The 20,347-nt window shown below is 41.6% G+C and overlaps 3 protein-coding genes across 5 annotated transcripts; 1 reads left to right on the forward strand and 2 right to left on the reverse strand.

Annotated features, from left to right (window-relative positions):
- gjd6 (gap junction protein delta 6) lies at positions 1–1,200 on the reverse strand. The gene has a single exon (XM_030794233.1). The coding sequence runs from the start codon at positions 1,198–1,200 to the stop codon at positions 1–3; it is 1,200 nt and encodes a 399-aa protein (XP_030650093.1).
- A 5,428-nt stretch (positions 1,201–6,628) lies between these two features.
- On the forward strand, positions 6,629–9,320 carry marchf3 (membrane associated ring-CH-type finger 3). The gene is made up of 4 exons (XM_030794234.1): positions 6,629–6,819; positions 7,095–7,299; positions 8,466–8,672; positions 9,061–9,320. Exons 1-4 carry the CDS (start codon positions 6,629–6,631, stop codon positions 9,217–9,219), a joined length of 762 nt encoding a protein of 253 aa, XP_030650094.1. The 3' UTR covers positions 9,220–9,320.
- An 855-nt stretch (positions 9,321–10,175) lies between these two features.
- Positions 10,176–19,484, reverse strand: lmnl3 (lamin L3). Of its 3 annotated transcripts, XM_030766269.1 has the most exons (12): positions 18,864–19,484; positions 18,413–18,569; positions 18,135–18,260; positions 16,663–16,833; positions 16,086–16,211; positions 15,533–15,753; positions 13,850–14,069; positions 13,500–13,607; positions 12,997–13,116; positions 12,603–12,713; positions 12,305–12,380; positions 11,176–11,229 (listed from the first exon to the last, which is right to left on the reverse strand). In XM_030766269.1, exons 1-11 carry the CDS (start codon positions 19,247–19,249, stop codon positions 12,342–12,344), a joined length of 1,785 nt encoding a protein of 594 aa, XP_030622129.1. In that variant the 5' UTR covers positions 19,250–19,484; the 3' UTR covers positions 11,176–11,229; positions 12,305–12,341. The 3 variants fall into 3 exon arrangements, with proteins under 3 accessions (XP_030622128.1, XP_030622129.1, XP_030622130.1); XM_030766268.1 differs by lacking the exon at positions 12,305–12,380 and having other exon boundaries at positions 10,176–11,229; XM_030766270.1 differs by lacking the exon at positions 11,176–11,229 and having other exon boundaries at positions 12,100–12,380.
- Between the last annotated feature and the right edge of the window lie 863 nt (positions 19,485–20,347).

Below are 20,347 nucleotides of genomic sequence, written 5' to 3' on the forward strand. Positions count from 1 at the left end.
TCATATCCAGACCTCTGCACTCCGCTGTTTGGACACCCTTCCTTTGTGTGATTGAGTTTTGCTCTTAAGAGACTGTGTTCCCCTGTGGTTGTCTGTCTGTGATGAATCCTCTCTCTCTTCCTTCAGCGTAGAGCAGTTACCAGTACAGGTCCAGTCAGGCCGGTGGTCCACCACCAGGTCCAGAGTAGGGAGTGAGGTGGTGCTAGTCACGTCTCTGAAGGTGAGTGATGCCACCGATTGAACGTCTTGGTTTATAGCTCCGTATCCCCTCCACGAGCTCTCCTTACCCCGCATGGACTTCTTGATCTTCTTCCAGCCCAAGTGATTAAGCTCTAGGAAGTTGAGGAAAATGCAGAAGACACCAACGCAAAACATGAAAACCAGAAAGATGGTTTTCTCGGTGGGTCGTGAGACGTAGCAGTCCGTTCTCTGCATGCAGGGTGATGTGGTGCACACAAAATGAGCAGGCACCTGGAACCCAAACAACAGCCACTGGGCCAACACGAAACCCACTTCCAGCACGGTGCGGAAACACACGTGGAACACATAGTATTTAGAAAGGACCCCTGAGGAGTTCCCGCTGCCACTCTCTTGGAGGACCTTAGAGTGGGCCAGAGACACACAGGTGCTCTTCTGTGCGCTCTGACCAGTGATTCCCTCCAGCACGTCAGCCAGACTATGGCCCAGGTGCCTGTGAGACTTAATGGAGCAGCTGTCGGAGTCGCAACTCCGTTCGTAGGCCTCGCGGGCCTCCCGCCCCTGCTCCCCCTCTGGCTGCTTGGACAGGTTGTGCCAGGTGTAGATGATAAAGCAGAGGGAAGGGGTGGACACGGTGATAATCTGGAAGACCCAGAACCGTGGCTGTGAGATAGGCGCGAACGCGTCGTAGCACACGTTGGAACAGCCCGGCTGAAGGGTGTTACACACAAACATCTCTTGCTCGTCCGTGTAGACGTCCTCCGTTGCCACGGCCACGATGAGCAGGCGGAAAATGACCATGACGGTGAGCCAGAGCCGTCCGATCATGGTAGAGTGCTGGTGAACAGCGTCCAGCAGCCTCTTAAGCAGCGTCCACTCGGTCATGTCTCTGCGAACCAGCCTCCTGAAGTACAGCACCTGAAATAGATCCACTTTAGCCCTAGCGTTACCCAGAACAGGCGTTTTCATGTTACAGCTCTGGCCCTGGAGCTGAGGTGCCATCACTGTGGCGAGCCATCCCTTTCTCCTTCAGAGATAAGGCCCAGCCTGCACGGCCGCTGGCCACTTGACAGTGGTCACATGGTTTGCTCTCTTGTCTTCAGGCTCCATTTAAAAAGCGGAGGACAGACAACACTCTTCCTACTTTAGAGTGGGTTCTGATAGTGCCTGCTGACTACATTCTTTTCAGATTACCACCATTTGAAGATAACCAGACTTCTGGTAAAAGGGCATGCATTTAATGGATTAGATGGAGAGTGCACTTGTGTGCTCCGGAGCTGCTTTTTAACTTCTAATTATTCCTATTTAATTATGCATGCAGGTACAAGTCATTCAATAAAAATATTTCATTTTTACCCCTTTACACGCTCCTGATTGAATCTTGGAACTGATGATTGTGGTTGAACTAGTGTACTCATACTTTTGTAAATGTAAAACTAGTCTGACCTAAGCTAATTGCAGGCCTTGACCCTACAATGAGGACTAAATGGATTTTTGTGCTATTTATGTATATATCCCCTTTCTATCTGACATCTCTGAAGATACCTTATCTCTAAACATACCAAAGAGACCTTAAAAAGTCAAGCGCTATCAAATGACTTAAGCTGTGAGAAGAAAGGAGTGGTGCTACAGATGAGTCTTTTAAAGTTTCATTTGAGAAAAGCATTATATCAGTCATTTGTTCATTATGGCCTTGATTGTTCAAGAGCATACTTAACCAACCCCATGGACAGGACAGTTACATCTATTGGCCTGACAGTAATTGAGGTCCTTTTTTTATTATGTCCCTGTGTAACTTGTACCTTCTAGGGAGCAGGTGTAAAGTGAAGTTTAGCACCATATTTGTAGGAAAGATTTGAAAATGACCCATCTGTTAACCTATTAATGAAAAGCTATATATCTCTGCCCTCACACATGCAGGTTTAATGTATTGATGATGTATATGGAATCAACAAAACCTGTAAAACCTGTCTGATAAAAACCTGTTCTAACAACATTAGAATAACTGCACCCAAAGTGATGTAGTCAAGAAATAGAAAACAAATACTGAGTTTTTTTTAAAAAATATATTTCTACTCACGGATGTTACTATTGACCGTCTACCTAACTATGCTTGGTACAGTCATTGTTTTCTATGATCATGCATTATATAAATTGTTCATAATTGTGACTAAGCTTTAGGTAGTTGGTGGAGCCAATATAAAATTGTCTTTTTAACAGTTTGGTCTTACATATAACCATTCTATCATTCAAGACCAGCTTTCTTGCAGCTTTTTGGTACAGCTGGCACCTGGTGTGTAATATGTAAGATTATTTCTTATCATTGTCTACATGCGTCAACATGGGCTGCTCACATTGTATCTATATCAACTGTCTGGCTGTTTCTCATGACTAGAGTGAGACACCATGGTCTCTTATGACTAGAGTGAGACACCATGGTCTCTTATGACTGGAGTGAGACACCATGCACTGTCCACTGGAGGGATGTGTGAGCTATGATTATATGGGCTGATTACAGTTCAACCTGCTCGTCAAGGTAACATGGACTGATTTAATATCAAATATGAACAAGTACAGACAGCTTTATGGATGGCTTCTACTGGGTCAGATTCCCTCTAGCAGTGTAAACATTGCTGATTCAACAAATAAATGGCTCAGTGATCGCTTAATTATTCAGATCAGGTATGCTAGTGCTGGGCTACAACAACAAATTCTTCTCCAAATCCAAGACAAGACTTGAATTAAGACAAATGCACAATAAAGAGCGGCTTAAGTGAACTGGGGTACAGAATTAAGACAAGATGAGGACAATCCCACTGTGTACTACTGTTTTAAAGAGGGACCAGAAAGACAGCCCTCATAACTCCATCTTTCTTATTTCCCGTGCATTTTAACTTTGGTGCATGGATATTTTCAATCCGTCCATCTTTATCGTCATATACTTGTAAGTACTGTGTAGTGGCACATACTACAAGTAGTATGACATTTTATCTATATATATATATCAAAGTGTGTTTGTGTGTGTCTCTTCTACCTTGTGTCCTCTGTGGTCTGAGCTTTGTATGATGTGATTGCCCATATTATTTGAAATCTGATTTAAGAAAAACCCAGGTTTCAGTGGGCTTACTTATTACTGATCCAAAATTATTGATCTATTTCCTTGGAGACTTTAAGGATAAAGGAGGAGGACAAAAAGTAATATTTACATTTTTATGGTTACAACGACACTGAACGAAAGTAGATCCTCCTTGAATGAATGTATACCTCTTGGGCGCTTATAAGGTGGTGCCCAGAGGGGATTAGAGATGGGGGTCTTTTCCTTCTCTAACAATAGCTCTGTTATCATTGGCTGCCAAAACGGGGGGAGTGTGGTTACCTCACAAGCCCTCGGCGAGCCCCGGCCGGTGTGTTTGACTGCAGAAAAGAGGAAGTCTTTTCTCCAGCCACTGATCCTGTTCGTTTTTTATTCCTATGATAATCTGCTGCGTCTGGGGCTCACTAAACTGTCCCAGAAGTGTCAAAGGAATTATTCACCCTCTCTCACTGTTCATGAAGGAATTCACAATGATGTCCGTCCCAGCCAGCTTTTGTGAGGAGCAGGTTGGCCATGAATAGCAGACAGGATTAGTGTGAGCGGGACAGAAGGAAAAGGAGAGACAGAGAAAGGGGGAGATACACAGAAAAAAAAAGAAAGAAAGAGAGAAAGAAAGAAAGGAGAAGACAGTGAAAAAGAGAGAGAGAGGCTGAGTTGCTCGTAAGGCGTAGTCCTGTTTGAGAATGAAAATCTCTCACACGTTTTCTTGGCAAAGATTTTTCCTGCTGCACTTTCATCTGAGCTTAGGGCGACAGAGTAAAAAAAAAAAATAAGAAAAAGGGAAACACGCCATAAATATGAATGGAAAGAGTTCCTTTATTACTTCTTTCTCCTGATCTGTCTCGCCGTGTGTAGCAGAGGTGTGTTTCTCACGTTTCCACCCTGCTTTTACATAAAAACAAAATCTGGCTTGAAGTCTCTGAACTTTCCCCTGGTGGTAAAAGTTTAATAATATTTTGTGAAAAATCATATTTTGCTAAATGAAAAGCTAATGTTCCCTGATCATATCCTGAAAACACACACACACACACACACTCATATAATCTATTTCTTTTAGATATAACTTTTTTTTCTGTATCGCTCTCATAGAGATTCTCACAGTAAAGCAGTAGTGAAGAGCTTTTTAATGAGTTTCACTGGCTGCAGGATACATGTTCAGCATTTTATAACTGTATTTGGTTATGTATAGACAGTCTTGCTGTTTGAATTCTACTAAGTTAAAGGTGACTCACACCAAGATATATTGTATGACATCACACTACTTACAGATGCTACTCTTTTACGCAGGTGAAACTATTCAACAATATAGATGTATTCATGAACATGGGTTGGCAAAGCCGGATATGTAACTGGCAATACAATCAAATAATTTAGATCATTTCATGTTACATTGTGCTATACAGTGCTAACAAGATCAAAGAAAACACTGTTTTTAGCAGGAGATAAAGGCACTCAACCGCCAGACTAAAATTAGACAGAGTAAACAGCCTAACTGCTTCCTCTACCTTTCCTTACTTTGAAGTATGGACTGCAACAGTTTTCTGTTAGAACCCAGCCCAAAGTTACCATAATGCCAAGCAAATAAAAAGCCAGGCTCTGGCAATGTCTAACTGGATTAGGGGGCTTTTGTGGGGTGGTGCCCGTAGTGTAACTAGGAGTGATGTGAAAAGGATTTCCATTTGTCTAGTCTGTGCCTGCTTTTCCTTCTTAATCCCTGGCTATTCTCACCATGACCTTGGGCTCAGCGCTAATCTAAGCATCGAAAAGAAACTGTCTGCTGTGTGGTGTCTTACAGACAGAGAGAGAGAGAGACAGAGACAGAGAGAGAGAGAGTCTGTGTTCCAGTCTTTTGGCATTTCTGCTTCTGTTTTATGGAGTGTTTCAGACATTTAGCACGTTGCATCTCTGACGGTAAGCTGCTCTCTTGAAATTGTCTTTTGCTGTTTATTTTAGTTGGTGTTAGGTGGTCATGTAAGTGTGGGAGTCTGGTGTTGTGGTGTTAGCGTGGAGGAGGATGTTCTAACAGCAATGATTATTTTAGTTACTGATGTATGGTTGCCACACAGCTTCATGTTTGGGTGGTTACTAATTCTACCAATGAGAGTTTGCAAGAACAAACTGTAGCATGTGACTGAAAGTAATAAGTTTGTTCTTAAAGAAAAGTTTATGCCTTCTGTATAATTTTTTCCCACACAGAACTGGTGTATTGTACACTGAAAATAGTTCATTGTCAAAAAAAGTAACTGTAATAGAACAATTCATTTTTGCATACTCTTTTCTTGTTATGCTATGTTAGAGAGTTATATAGTTGATGATCAGAATACAATTCACTGTCACTAAAAAGAAAGTATTTAGAGCAAGGATGTTTAAGCAAACAGGTAGTTATTTCTTGCTAGTAACGCCTCTATTGCATGAGGATTAGAAGAGAAGGGAAAAACCTAGTAGTCTTGTAGAATCTTCATTTTTCAAAACTTTTCCTTATATTGCTGACACATGTGGTTAATTATGCATGTTTCATATTCAACAAGTCCATTTACTATTCATTGCTAGGCTGGAACCAAGAAGGAGTGAGATAATATTCATTATCTCAGGACTTTCAGAAGAGTGTGGGGCAACTAGTCCAGTGTCGGTCATGCTGAGGCTGTGGCCTGACTATAGTGACTTACCAAAATCATACATTTCCAGGCTGTGCTTGGAACAAAGGGATTTCCATACTGGTCACCCCCTCTCTGACAGCTTGTCTAGGGCCATATGTGAAACAGAGATCAAAGTAGGGGCCAGGCCAGGTTTGCTGGTTAGCCAGCCCACACGTCACTTAAGCCTTTACCTATACACAGTCTTCCCTCAGAGCCTGTAAGGACTCATTTTTAAACAATAATGAGGATAAATAAAGGTCACACTCTTACTGAGATGCAGTTTCAGATTATGGCAGTAGTTCTATTTTCTTCCTCAAGTTTGATTTATAAGTCAACCAACTCAGACTCATCAAACCCCTTGCTAAATGTTTGTGTTTAACTCTCTACCTTATATTGGCAATTTTTTTATCCTGTTGTTAGAAACTGTAAAAAGCCAACTCTAGCACAAACCTGGACAGACAAACATAGGCACCAGATACCACAGAGCACATCATAATTATCTGATCATTGAATATACTACATTATTGCCTTATGCTATTTCAGACTGTTGGTTTTATTCATTCTACCGGAGAAGCGATGCGGTGTATATTTACATTCTAAACAATAGAATTGTACGTTGCATCTTGTGTTTACGCCACACATGCTTTAGGCAGCATAACCATTTATCTGTTTGCAGGTTGGAATCCCAGCACAGAAATGAATGGCCCCACATGTGGAAGTCATGCTGTGTGAGGAAGTGTTACCGGAGCAGGCTGGTGATGTTGGTCCTGTGGTGCTGGTGAAGCTGGAGACAGAGTCTGGTGGAGAACAGACACATGTGCCTGCTATACAGGAAGTCATTGACTGTTCTGGAGATGTGCCTTCCATGGTCTCTTGCCCCAGCACTAACAGGTGAGTCAGCTCCACAGTCAATACCAAAACAGCAAGCGATCCAACAAAGAAAGACATGGAAAAAAAAAAGAAAAGATTCCCTGATTATGAGACATGTTAGTGTCATTTGATACAGACTTATGTTACACGCTTTGACTTGCATAGTTTGCTGCAAAAGTCTGAAAAAAGTTTCCGCAGACAGTTTCCACAGGAAAGGAAAGGTTATGACACAGAACAACAGTACAGTAAATACTGGTTCATGTTTCTGTCAGTAACTCATGCTATCCTCCGTGCAGTCTGGTGAGAGAGGAGCCTTTTTGTCGTATCTGTCATGAGGGCAGTGGTGCAGGAGACCTGCTGTCTCCATGTAATTGTGCAGGCTCTCTCGCCATGGTCCACCGCACCTGCCTGGAGCACTGGCTTACAGCCTCCGGCACAAGACACTGTGAGCTCTGCCACTTTGAGTTTACCCTGGAGCGCTTTCCTAAGCCCCTTACTGAGGTAAAACTCACCCACACACACACACACACACACACACGCACCCATGCACATGCATGGGCACACATACAGATTTACCAAACACTGCAATGCAGCTGTTTCTGTATTGTTCCTCAACAGATTAAAATGAAAAGGCTAAAAGTCTAAAAGTGCACATTACAGCGTATCACTAAACTAAACAGATAAAGGGCAGACTTTCTTGCATTTCTGAGGTGTTGTTTTAGCATTCAGGCAGATTAGCGTGTCCAGCTATGGTGAATCTCAGTGTGCCATCAGAGAAAATGGATTGCATAGCTATACCCATTCATCTAAGTTCCAGTCACGCCAGCAGGGCAAGAAATGTCAGAGGGACATGCCCATCCCTGTTTTCTGAATAAGCTTTCCCTCCTATCACCTCTGTTTGCATTGACTTTCATGAGGTCTCGATCAATGGTGACAGCTACATGGTGGCTACCATTTTGCCCTCACCGAGCTAGTCTTTGTATGGAGCAGTGTTCATGAAGGAGAAGTGAAGAGGACACTGTTTTCACAGTTTTGTAAGGTGTCTGATGTCACCTCTGATTTCCAGCTTGTATGCTCACATTGATGGATCAGTCGTTCCCTTGACTGCTTTTAACCATTAAGCCACTAAGCAGGAAAATGAGATTAGGCAGCATGCATTTCACTGCCAATGCTGGGGCCAGGGCTTCATACTGTATTAACTTTAACTCATGTGTGGACATTCATTGTGCAAGCCAATGATTAAATCCTATAAACAGAACACAGGAGCTCTCACACAAACAATAGGTAATGCTCCCTTGTTGAACATCATCCTGGCACAGGTTCAAATGAAGTTTGGACAAAAACACTAGATTTATTGTAAGACACAGAGATCATCATACAGTAAGAGTGGCAAGAATCAGCCCTAAATACATTGATGTGTGTCCTTAAATTTGCTTCTGTTCTCCTCTCATTGTCTTGTCACTTGATATTGTAAGGTATGCCCATACTGGAGCTGAATTGTCTTGCATGGTCCCTCATCTTTTCTGTACAGTAGTGAACAGGCCAGAGTTGTCTGATGGCTAATGGGAACCATGGAAACGCCATAAATGAAATGGAGCCGTTTCCTGCTCTGTGGCTCACGTGTTCAGATAATTTTACCTCTTTCTCTCACTCCTGCCGTTGCTCAGTGGCTGGTTACACCCTCCATGCGACACCAGAGACGGACACTGTGTGGAGATGCCATCTGTTTCCTGTTCATCACACCACTGGCCAGTCTGAGTGGATGGCTGTGTGTTCAAGGGGCCATGGACCTTTACTACAGCAACAGTATGGAAGCCATCGGCCTCATCGTTCTCACCCTTGCCCTTTTCACCATATACCTCTTCTGGACCACTGTGAGTTTCTCTCCGTTTTTACATACAATAGATGTAGTCAATAGAAAGGAATCCCGTTTTAAGGGATTCTGTACTCATTTTTCTGAAAGGGTTTATCTTAGAAATGTAAAAATGTTACAAACCCAGAATGTATCAAAGTAATGTTTGCTAAAAGGAGAATAAATGATTAAGAAACTGATTCCAAATGTACCACAAACCTTGCCATACTGCATTTCAGCGATACGCAGCGTCCCTAAACTCATTAGATAAGCGCTGGATGACATGCTCTGTTGTGGCCCTTCACCACCCGAGTTTCAAACAGAATAAAATGTAGAGCTTCTGACAGTGTAATGGAGAAAGGATATTTGAAGATATCGTTTTGATAACATGTGGTGTCGTGTGGCCATAGGTAACTTTGCGATACCACTTTCACCTGTTCAAGAAGTGGAGTGAGACTGATCAGAGAGTTCAGCTCCAGATTTCTAGACCAGAGGAGGCATCCCACAGACAGCAGGCTCTGACACTGCACTTCCTGTGTAAAGACACCAGCAAGGAAACAGTGGTGTAGGACATGTGCAGGAGTGGTTCAGGAGGGGACCAAGGTTTCCATTCTGGCATTTTAGGATACAATCCAGCACGGAATCGGCTGTTTCTTTTTGTGCATTTATGGAGAGGATGTTTTTTTAGGACTTTTTATCTTTTTAAAGCATTAAAGTGTTTTTAAAGCAATTTATTTCAAAGACAAAGAAAAGCCTTGAATTGGGTAGTTCAAGGAAAGAGTGTTGTATTGAGAGCGATCCATTTTAAGGAAGGAGTGCTGTATTGTTTCAAGTGAATCATTTGGATGAGGAAAACAAAAGAATCATTTCTTCATCTTTTTAAGTGAAAACCTTTTCATGACTGCTGCTACTGTGTTCTATTTATACTTGTCCTTAAGCCGTAGGTCGTTAATGACATACCAAGAACAAACATCCATTTAGTCAATCTTTATTAAATTTCTAATAAAAAGTCTCATGTACATCGGTGATAATACAATAAATAGGTAAGGAACACATTCAAAGGCAATATTCAAGTTCACTTACAAGGCAACAAACTGTTCTTCCTCTCCATGTTGTGCATAATTTATGAAATTAGAACAGTTTGGAAGACAGGACAAATATCTACGTTACACTTGGTCTAAAAAGGAGTATAAATGAAAGCCACCATAGCCAAGCGGTACTAAGTGCAATTTTGGGGATGTGAATCAAATAAAAACAAACATATGGAAAAGGACACTTTAAACAAAGCATTATAGTAGATTCCTTATATACACAATCCACCTTTTTTCCTTCAAGAGAAATGCTTAACATATTTTACTTTGAGATTACTGTAAAAAAAAAAAAAAAAAAAATCTCTCCTGAATACAGTGAAGGTCCAGTGATGCTTTGTGAGACATGAACTGGTTAATTCTAATAGTAATGAGTTAATGTGCTACAGACAAAAACAAACAATCCACTGTACTGTAGTTCACATATTAACCAGAATGCAAATATCTCTAAGATTCCACAGGGACGTATCTGAACAACTGAGCCCTGGAAGCTCTTGTTGGCTAAAAGTTCAAACAAAATTAAGCTCTTTAGCCCCACAATCATGTCGACAGAAGTGCCAAAGGCCATTCAATGTACAGTTTGTATGAGTCTCTGTAGATGCTACATATTCGTTACGAAAGCAAACTGTGCAAAATCAGGGAGGGAAAGAAAGAAAAAAATTCAAACAATTTAGTCCCAAGAATGACTTTCAACTAAAAGGGACAGTCACAGAGAACAAAACCACAGCTAATTACTTCAGGTTGACCCAAATCAAATCACTGTTTAGCATCAGACACACCAAGAACATGACCCTGTATGATACCCTGGAAGATAACCCAGAAGAGATTACCAGACTGTCAGGATTTTCATATAAATGTGTATTTCTGCGGTTTGCTGTCTGTATGTGTCTGAAAACCACTGTGGCCTTCTGTGTGGGGTGTCATTTTCCACCATATTACTATGAAACCAGGAATTAAACCAAGCGTCTGTACAACCTCACACATGGGAAAATTTAGAAGTGGTTTTGCAAGTCATGGCACGAGTAGAAGAGATATAATAAAACTGTTGGGAAAATGGCAAATCAAAACCAGCATTTCAGAGCACAAATGCACCGAGTTATGATAAACAACTGTAGCACTTCTCTCTCATTTTCTTGAGTACCACGTTGGTATCGTTTTCATCTGTTTACCACTGTATTAAAGTTTCAGACAACAAACTTACAGCTACTGGGCCAAATAAAAACTTGGCCACTTTGTCAGCTCGCCAGACATACCACTGTGCAGTTTATAAAAATAAGATTTAAACAGTAAGTTTCAAGGACACAGGAAGAAAGACAAGAGGACCATGATTGAGTGCGATTAAACTGGATGTTGAATATTTTGACCACGCCTGATGTACAGGAAACATTTAGGCTCCCATCCTCAGATAAGGGTCCCTCCTCTTGGTTTCTTAGGTTCAGATGAATGGGTTTACATAAGAGCACAGCTAGCCTCAGCTGCATCCACACGACCCTATCAAAAATACAGCTGCTGTTTACTGTCTGGCCACCACTCAGACAGACAGACACACACACACACGCATATTCATGAAAAATTAATTGCAAGCCATCTCTAATTAAGCCATACAGTTTGGTGGACTGTGTCTTTCATAGACAGTCAGTGCTATCCAGGGTTGGGTCAGTGAATTTATCAGTTCTGACTTATGTGAATTGGAACTGAATCAGATCTGCAAAAACCATTGAAGGAGTGAAATTAGGATTGAGTTACAGATACAGAAGTTGAAATTCCACAACATTAAACATTATTCTCCTTTGTGGGCAGTACACGCACATCCTACAGTTTGGCTAATGTTTGAGTGAATAAAAAGCAGGGGAAAAAAACAGTGCTGGTATACTCGTCGGCCTGTTCACTTGGTCCACCATTTTGTTTTCAAATGGATCGCTCCTTTGGTTACACGGTCACGGTTCATTTCTGAGTCACATGGCCACAGCCTGCCATACAAAGCAAGCCAACAGGTACTGAGGGAACCAGTACCACTGTTTAATTTAACAGAATGGGTAAAATGAGTGACCAGAACAACTTAGAACAAAACAGAATCATTGCTGCCAGGCATACCTGGTCATGGATTTCTGAAACGGCAGACCTGGTCAACTTTTCACCATGTCTATGGTGACCACGTCTAGGCCTTACTGAGAATGGTGCACACGGAAACAAAATCCTGCACAGCTGTTTACATCACAGAGAATTACTCTGCAATACTTTATTTGATACTCTTTTGGAAATAATCCAGATAATCCAGCTCTTGGTTGTGGAATATAAGTGAATTCAATTTTGAATCCAATTTTTTTATTCTACACTCAAGACTGGGATCAATACCAATCCCAATTCAGTTTCCAAGACCTGATTTGGAATTAACCATCAATGCTCTAATAAATTCAGATTTGACCCAACTCTAGTGCTGATAGTATGGGGAGATTATTGTTAGAGTGTGTAAAGGGGGTAGCACTGGGTGGGAAGTGGGGAAGAGCATAAGCCAAGCAGGCAGGTTCAGCAACACTGCAGATATTATGCAGCTTCACAACCTCACCTAGGGCTCTCAGCCTGTCTCTGCTGACATAGGCAGCTCAAGACAGAGAACAGCATTTCTTTTTTCTTCTTTTAGGCTACCACCAAAGAAATCAAGACAAAAGACACACAGTTCACATGAATAGTCGATCAGACACTGTATATACACTGACTCACATTTTACTTTGATAAGTTTCTACTCTTTCCGTTTGCAGTTATCTTGTCTGGAAGACAAGAGCTCTTTTTTTCTCACGAGCTCTTTTTTTTTTTTTATTTGAAGGTCAGTAGCACTGAAAAAGATCCGTTTTTTATGGCGTTACCTGCCGACGTAGATGAAATTCACTGCCAGTGACGCACTCCTCATCAAACTCTACATCTGAATCCCCCTCAGCTTTCCTCTGCACACAAACCAGCCTGCGCTCTGCTGTTTCCTATAAAAAAACACATATTACACCAACACACCACCACCCCACAGTCTCGTTTCTGGTGAAAGATGTACATCTTCTTCATATCAAAGAACACATGCAATCTTCCACAACAGCCTCCAGTCAATAACCTAACAGTGATGGGAATAGGTTAGACCAGGAGAGAAACTAAACTGGCCCAAGAGTAAAACCAAAAACAAGTGGATTTCACTTTGGATGTATCTTATGTAAATATCCACTGGGGTAGAGACAGATACATTTCTCTAGTTGCTCAATGAATGTCTCTCACCTCATTATTAGGGTTAATCAAGAAGACTCTGACATCACTGACCACACCCCATGTCCTGTGGCTCTTCAAAACCAAATCACTGGGAGGGTTAGGCTCCACACCTGCCCCTAAGGCCCATACCTGTCAAAAGCAATATCTTTTAATGAGCAACCCGACTCTAATAAACAGTCCTAGCTCTAATGTGACCCCAGTGGATGTGGTCGTTAGACACTATAATCTCCTTTCAGGTGTGGTTTAGGTTTTGAACAATAAATCAGTTCCATTAGCAATAAATCAGTTGATTCATGCCCTTCATACACATATCATGGATTATTTGTTTGAGAGAAGAAAAAAAAGGGAGATTTATAAGAGTGTGATGATTTATTAAATAGTGTAATAAGGTATCAGCCCACTGAAGAGGAAATTATGGGCTCTTCATTGCCTACTGCAGGGACTGATGTGTGATATGCTGTAGATGTGGTGTGTGTGTGTGTGTGTGTGCGTATGTGTATGTATGCACTTACTGTTAGAGTTTGCCCAGCACGCAAGAGACAGGGTGGAGGGATCTGGAAGAGTATATCAGGTGCAGATGCATGAGTCTTCCTCACTGTCCAGCCACCTAGTGGCTGATCCTGAAACAGCAACAATTACAAAATGATCACACCTCAAAACATATCAAACATAACAGGAATATAGGGATATTCATGATCGATTAAAATAATTTAGGAGAAGACCAGTATGGACCAGTACAGGGCTCACACTCTTTCCACTTACACTTTCAGCATAGGCGTTAACATTACCTTTGAACAATAAGACAAGAGTAATTGTGTGGGCTGGGAAAATAACCTGTCCATTAGGTAAAAATTGGTCTTGCCATGTCAGAGAAGTTCTTCAGTCTGATGTAGTTCCCCTCCAAGTCAATTTCTTCGATGGACACATTCCCTCGGGCAGAAGAATGCTGGGAGACTTTATAACTGGGGGAGAGTCCTGAGCCTCCTTCGTGTTTGCGTTTCTTTCCTCTTAGCTTTCGAGCGCCCTGCATGTGTGTGCGGGGCACAGCCCCATGCTGTGAGGGGCTGGGGGACAGGTTTAGCCTGCAGAAAAGTTAACACATGTTCAGAGTGGAAGAGATAAACATAACACACAATCACAAACTGTAAGCAGTAAAACTATTCTCTTATGTTGCTGATGACTCTCACCACTGGTGACACGTCAAACTCCACCATCTGTATCACCCTAAACTTTCTCCTGTGCTCTGTGACTCCAATACAATAACACGTATGATACCACCACAGTGAGCTCAAAATGCTAAATCTGGAGAAAGATTTACACTTTCTCTGTAACACAAACTGAAGTATTGCAAGCACAGAAGAATTTTCTCACCTGGAAATGTGGCATTAACCTACTGAAAAATACATTCTGAATGGTGTTTAGCTGAAGCACAGACTAACACTAAGATATGTAGTTCTCTTAAAGCCTTTTAAAGGAGCTGCTCTGATGTATTACATCCAGTTATTTTTTGTAAACCCATGTCACAAATACACATTCCATTGTTCCTTGCCAACCCTTGTAAAGGGGGTAAAGTCTTGCTCCCTTTGTTCTGTGTAAGGCCAAACTCTGCATCATTCCACAGGATCATCAGACCAAGTAATGCAATCTGCTTGAACCCCAACAGACACCTCTGTGATTGCCCAATTAACAGTGAGACCTTGTGGCCATCTGCAGTCTCTGGGACTTTGAACCACTCTGATAAATTGTGACTTATTTAGTTCTAAATCTCAAATGTAGCGCTTATCTCTTAAGACAATGCCTTAGGGCATTTTCACACATATAGTTTGTTTGCTCTGGTCTGATTGAGTTGATGAGTTTGTAAACTTGGAGCATTTCCCCCTTGGTTCGGTTTCTTTTCACAAAGAGAAAAATCCAAGCTAACCAAAATGCATCACTAACCACATGAGAATGTTTACTCTGCTTATTGGTCAGATGTGTCTGGGGCGGGAGCAAGAAAGTAAACACAGGAAGAAGGTCCTGTGTTCTGCACTAGTGCATACTTCTGTGAGAGAAACATTACAATGGCAGAGTTAGCATTTGCTCATAACCTTGGTAATTATCTGGGCAATATACTAGGCAAAACTATACCAGCAGAATGCTGAATGTACTTTGAGGAAACATCTTGAAAATACTATACTGCTTCACACTTTGCAAAGACGTGCCGTTTAGCTCAAACTTGTGGAGTACACCTGGTAGTTGGGTTGGCTTGAGGTTGGATCACATTCCCGCCACAAACGAACCGTTCCGGAGTTCGTTTGGGACTGGACCCAGACCACCTCCTCTCAAGGGTCTTGGTGCGGTTGTTTTGGTCCGCACCCAAGTGCGATCACTGTGTTCACACCTGCCCAAATGAATCGCTCCAAGGGGGAAAACGAACCCGAGTCTGATTTAACCAGACTAAAAACCGCAGGTGTGAAAACGCCCTTAGTCTGGTGCCCCAGTTAAGGGCCTTGAAAACTGAGCCCATTCGAGCAAACAGTTATTTATTTTTTAGCATGCAGCGTACCTCTGCTCCTCTCCTTCCAGCATCTTCCTATAGGCGTTGATCTCCATATCCAGTGTGAGTTTGACATCCAGCAGGCTCTGGTACTCCTCCAGTTGGGCCTGCATGCGCTGTCGCAGATCTGCCATCTCTTGTTCCTTAAGGGAGAGCCTCTGTTGGGCAAGTCCTCTCTCACGGTCTAGGGTTTCTTCTAGATCCCGTACACGCCCCTCCAACACCATGTTCTGAAAGCAAAGGAAAGAGGATGAGTCCTGGTGACCAGTCATTTGGATCTTGTCCTAATTTTCTGGACATTCATGAGTAGCAATGATCTTTCCTTTCTTCTCATTCCTTCTTTCTTAGTCTTGAATCGCCCACTGTTTGACATATTTCTTAACATCTGCAATGGACATATTTCAGACTTCGATTCCTTGTTGTATAAACTACAGTGTTATTTTAACATTAACATGCAGACATGCACATTCCACATCACTAATCATGAAGTCCTGTCCCCATGACAGGAGAAGGATCAAATTCCGGACCCCTGTTTAATAAATGATTTAGCACACCATGGTACCTGTTTCTGTAGCTGGCTGATTTGAGAGGACTGAGACTCCACTCTGAGTTTAGTCCCTGCTAATTCCTCCTTGATTGAGGTGGCATAATCACTGTTCTTCACTGCAGACTGCTGAGCATTTTCCAGCTGTATGTCCAACAGAGGGACCAGATATCAATAACTTATGAAGACAAAACAAACATACTGTTTCACAACCCTTATAACTGTACATCATTACATATGGTGTTGAAAAGAAAGGACAGAGATACAGGTGCATACATCAAACATTCTGACAACAAAGACAAGAAGAGCTACTTCACATGAAAAACTACATACAGCTTTGCCATGTCTTCGCTTTTAATAACCACGACCGACATCTTGTGATTACTTTCAAATCCACGTGCTTTCTTTTTCATATGGTAATTTGTCCTGCTTTATCTGTGTCCTCTCCCTGACTGAAAAGTGGCCTATATCTGCCTTGCACTTTGTGACCTCTGAGTCTATCTCCGTTAGATGGAGAGAAAAAAAAAAAAAAAGACATGAACCAACAGCTAAATGATGACTACAAGTAATGGTATTATATGAGAGGTGTGTGTACCTTAGCAACAAACGTGTGCTCCAGTTGCTCCTTGTACTGTTGGATTTGAGTCTCGTGCTCCTGTCGAAGCTGCTGCATAGCCTCTGCCAGCTTAGACTCAAACTCCCTCTGCCTTCCAGAGTCCACCTCGACCAGACGAGTCTCATGGCGACTTCGCATCTCACGCATCTCCTACAGGCAAACACACATGCTCGCAGTTACACAACGTTAGTCATCAAAATGGCAGGCAAAGCTGTATTTGGGCGTTAAGACAAGATTTTCATTGTAATGAGGGTTGAAAGGGTCTTGAGTGTGAAGACTTTATAAATCCCCATCTTTTCTCATTGTTTCACGGATACTCTGTATTTTAAACTATCGACACGTTCTCTTACTTTTAGGATAAAAATGACCAGGATAGGGGTCAAGTAATGAACTGCCTATTAAACTAAATAACTGGGCTTTCAGTTGGGAAAACAGTTGATGACAAGAAATTGGAATTTAACTGCAACAGCACAAAGCTGAACTGTATGAAACTATGAAAAGTTAACACAGAGTGCACACTTTGAATACAGTTACTTCATTTTAAAAGTTAGAATGCTGTTCAAATAAATTGTCTACAAACATTTCACACAGGTCCAAGAAAGCAATTTATACATGCAAGCAGCATAATTTACATATAAACTATTTTTGTAAAATTTTTTTGGCCTAATAGTGAAATAAATATATTTTATTTGACTGGCTGGTCTATTATTCAATATGATTATTGTTCTGTATGAATTTCATCAAACTGAGTTCCATGTCTTGTAGTTTCAATTCAATTCCCATTAAAGACAGGTCAGATCCATATTACAAGAGTGATCTGGAAATGCAAGAACATAATCTGCATTAGCACTAATTATAAATTCAGCTCAGAATTGACTCAAGCCATATACTTGACAAGTTGAGCACCTACATATAATGACACTGCTGACATGCACCGAATACTACCACCTTTTTAGGAGGGTCCATTTGCAAGTTTAAAAACTGACACAGTAATCAAATCTAATTAGCAGAATGAGGGAAACACTTAAAACCTAACTGAAACAGGGCAGCCTCTTATCTTCACAACTACCACCGAACTACCAAATGATCGTTCATTACCCCCTCCTGGATGATAAAGTGCACCAAATGCAGAGAACAGATGAAGGCAGTCGAGTATCTGGCCATGTGATTCTAAACTCTGCTTAGCTGGTTTGAGATTTTGTAGACCAACATCACAAGTCTCAAAGTTTGTAAAAAGCTACCTGAACATTGATCCTAACCGTTATTTAAGCATGCTTGTCTAATCATATAAACCAGCAAGTCTGAAACACTCAATCCATCTGTCTATTTTGAATGTGCTGTTCAGTATATTAACTGTTTCAGTTATTCAGTTGGAGTCAGCCACCTAAGGAATGGTCTTCTGAGCTACCACGTTAGCAGAGCACCACACAAAGGCTGGTTTTGTAGCTCACCTGATCACTAACATGCTTCTGAAAGTCTAGCTGTTCCTGAAGGGTCTGGATCTGGTTTTCAGCATCTACTCGGCGAAGCATCTCTGAGTTGAGCTGTGATTTGGCATTCTTCAGTGCCAACTCAACCTGCAGAACATGGTTATCGACACCAGGGTATTAGACAAAAAGGATCAGTCAAGTTATATCATCGCAGTTTACTGTATTAATCCATTAAAATGGCCAAGCGTGAACCTATATCGTTTGAAGAAAAAAAAAAGTGCGACGCTTATTTGGCTTACATTAACCAGCTGCGTTTTAACATCTGAAATTTCAGTCTCCAGCCTGCGGTTGCCTGAAAGCAAGTTGGCACATTCTGCCTCTTTGGAGTTCAGTGCTGCTTCGAGAGTTCTCCATTGGTCAACTGCAGTATTTAACTCGGACTCATTCTTATTATTCCTGGGAATCAAGACATATACACTTATGTGCGTAAAATGGAGAAACTGACAGTAGAGGATACCCCCTCAGCCCTCAGTTTGCCTTTTCATTATGGATGAAAACACAAATAGAACTATGAGGATAAACTCAGTTTCGGGAAAAGAAGATGATTAAAAAAAATAAACTAAGGTACACCTGAGAACGTGACGTGTGGCACTATAAAATAATAGGAGCAATGTAAATCAAGTAGGATCTCACACTTCGGGTTCACAGAGACCTTATTATTCGAGTTTCTTCGTGACATTTTTGCCTCACCTGGCCAACAGCTTCCTGTGGTCTTCGGATAATTGGCTGAATTCAATTTGAAGCCTAGCTCTCTCGTTCGCTGTATTGTCCAAAGTTTTCCTTGCGTCTGTCAGTTCGGCCTCGTAGAGCCTGCGAATGTTTCCAGTTTCCCGGGCCACCGACTCTTCCTTCTCCTCCAGGAGAACTTGCATTGACAACTTGTCATTCTCAAGCTGTCGGACGCGCTCAATATAATTAGCAAGTCGATCGTTCAGTTGGCGTAATTCTTCCTTTTCCTGGAGCCGACTGATCCGGGTTGGACTTACGCCGGAGGGAGACACTCCGGCGGCGCTGCGTCTCGTGGTGCGCGATGAGCGGCTTGTTGATGTAGCAGGTGTGGAGGTTATCGAGGCCATAGAGTACACAGCTAATTGTTTTATAAGACTTTCAAAAATGACAAAATGTCAGTAAACGAGCATGTAGTTCAAAGACTGTAGTTCAAAACTGTCATACGGAATCGAACGCATCAAATTAAGAGTTTATAATGTTTTGACACGAGACAGAGAGCAACTGGACCACTGGCGTCTCAGAGCCCGCAGCGCCGCAGAAAAAATAGGTATTAAGAGATACTGTCATCAACCCTGAACTTACTTTTTTTATCCGGTTTTACTGAACAGTTTGGTGAGGGCTCAATTTTGCTGCATAAAATCAGCTAACTTCCATTGCACGCAGCTGTTCAAGGATGACTGGCCTGAATAGACGTAGTGATGTCACATCACAAGACCCAAAGCACGATAGGCATTCGCTGTGGATTTAAAGGGAAAGTTTGTTTAAAAAAAAAAAAGAAGTATACTTTAAATAACGTCAAATGACACGACACCGATCATTCCGAAAACTAATAGTAGTCGGTTCACCTATTAATCTCATTCGGTCAGCAATTAAACACGTCTTTGGAGCACTTGGCAACTGCTGTCGCAATATCTACATTATTAAATTCTCCAGATTGCATCATATGGTAGACTGACCAAATACAAACAAAAACAAAACAACATAAAGCAAAAAAACAACAACAACAAAAAAATCCTATTTAATGAATCTTTAAATTGGGTAAATGTGCCTGTTAACGGCATTACATGGTTATAGGCTACAATATGGGTTATTTTATATGCACGGCGTCATCTTGGACAAAACTGATCTCTGATTATCAATAGTTTACAGATGTGTATCTGATTGTCTTCCCCCTATAAACGGTAGAGGGAGCTAAACATCCACGGATCAACAAAGCTTCACTCTTCTCTCCCATTACTGAAGTGAACGGACAAGAGTCAGTCATCAAAAGATGTTTGCTCTCTAGTAATTGATCACTGCAGTGGATATTTTGTAGCGTTGCTCATTGCCAGTAGAAAATGAGAACTAGCTGTGAAAATAATTTATATAATTTTTGCATCATTGTGTTCTCACTTTTGAATAGGCTGTTTACTTAGACTGAAACGGTGCGTGCCTAGTTCTGGCAA

Source organism: Chanos chanos, chromosome 2 (genome assembly GCF_902362185.1).
Source record: "Chanos chanos chromosome 2, fChaCha1.1, whole genome shotgun sequence".
In the NCBI taxonomy this organism is placed as follows: domain Eukaryota; kingdom Metazoa; phylum Chordata; class Actinopteri; order Gonorynchiformes; family Chanidae; genus Chanos; species Chanos chanos.